This window comes from Triticum dicoccoides, chromosome 1A, assembly GCF_002162155.2.
Source record: "Triticum dicoccoides isolate Atlit2015 ecotype Zavitan chromosome 1A, WEW_v2.0, whole genome shotgun sequence".
Classification (NCBI taxonomy): domain Eukaryota; kingdom Viridiplantae; phylum Streptophyta; class Magnoliopsida; order Poales; family Poaceae; genus Triticum; species Triticum dicoccoides.
Genome location: NC_041380.1, coordinates 586419475 through 586420771, shown reverse-complemented (window position 1 = coordinate 586420771; position 1297 = coordinate 586419475). Strand labels below are relative to the sequence as shown.

Below are 1297 nucleotides of genomic sequence, written 5' to 3'. Positions count from 1 at the left end.
AAACCAGGGAACCTAGGCGCCTTTCCCTTTCGGGAAACTCCCCCTTCCCCTCCCTTCCCGCGGCGGCGGCTCTAATCCCGCGGTTCGTTCTGGTGGCCCTGATTTGGTGCGGGCGTGCCGTTCCGCTTCCCGGGCCGGCGAATCCTCAACTCTCCGCTTCGTTTTGTGGCCTGCAGGTAGCCCGCGCGGGGCCGTGGTCCCACCTCTGCGGCGGGATTCGTGGCCGGCGCGACTCCAGCTTGTGCTTGTGCTTGTGCCCGCCGACTCCAACTCGCGGCTACTGAATCGTGAGGCGGATGCTGCGGTGGGCCGTGATCTTGTTATCCCAAGCGCGTGGCTAGGTTTCGCGCGGGGATGGAGGGGACTCGGGCGGCGGAGGCGGCCGGCGGCGGCGGGGATGTGCAGGTTAAGGGCGGCAAGGAGAGCGGCCAGGCCGCGCAGCAGCAACATCAGCATCAGCAGCAGCAGCAGCTGCCGACGGGCAGCGAGCCGGTCGAGATGCCCGCCACGCCGCTGCCGCACGCCCGCGAAATCGAGTGGTCGGAGCATTTCTCCTTCTTCAACTCCATGGGCACCGGCACCGGCACGGACGGCGTGATGGGGACGCCCAGCGTCGGGATGTCGCGCTCCGAGTCGTCCAGGCCCGGCAGCGTCACCCAGCAGCAGCGCTGCCTGGCGGGCTGCAACGCCGACGAGAAGGTGGAGGAGCTCACCGTGAGGAACTGCATCAGCTCTGAGGCCCAGCAGCCTGCTGCCTCTGCCGGTGGGAGCACTAGCAGCAGTGGGGACAGGCCTGCCGTTATGCGGGGCCTCTGGGGTAACTTCACGCGCATGGCCTGGAGGACCGCCGATGCCGCTAGCAGGGAAGCCTTGGCGGTCAGCCGTGGTGACATTGCAAACTTGAGGAATGCTGATCTGGTCAGCAGGGAAAATTTGGCCGTCAGCCTTGGCAACGGCATGGGGTCTCAGCACATTGATGCTTCTGGCAATGGAATGCCATTTGGCCGCGGCGAAAATGTTAATACGGAGTTCAGTATGTCATTTGGTAATCAGCAGCAGCAGCATATCTTGTCTTCACAGCTGAATCAGAGCGAGCAGCATATCTTGTCTTCACGGCTGAATCAGAGCGAGCAGCATATCTTGTCTTCACGGCTGAATCAGAGCGAGCAGCTTATCTTGTCTTCACGGCTGAATCAGAGCGAGCAGCATGACCTGTCTTCACGGCCAAATCAGAACGAGCAACATGTCCTGTCTTCACTGCCGAATCAGAGCGAGCAGCATGTCCTGTCTTCACGGC

At 62.7% G+C, this 1297-nt stretch overlaps 1 protein-coding gene across 2 annotated transcripts in view; it reads left to right on the top strand.

Moving 5' to 3' along the window:
- The window catches only part of LOC119292861 (protein SUPPRESSOR OF PHYA-105 1-like), a 9503-nt gene continuing 8206 nt past the window's right edge, over positions 1–1297 (top strand). The window contains exons 1-2 of one of the 2 annotated variants that reach the window (XM_037571548.1): positions 1–82; positions 177–1297. The exon at positions 177–1297 is cut by the window's right edge and continues 1 nt beyond it. In XM_037571548.1, the coding sequence (XP_037427445.1) occupies positions 355–1297 (943 nt within the window). In that variant the 5' untranslated portion in view covers positions 1–82; positions 177–354. The other variant, XM_037571543.1, reaches the window with a different exon arrangement.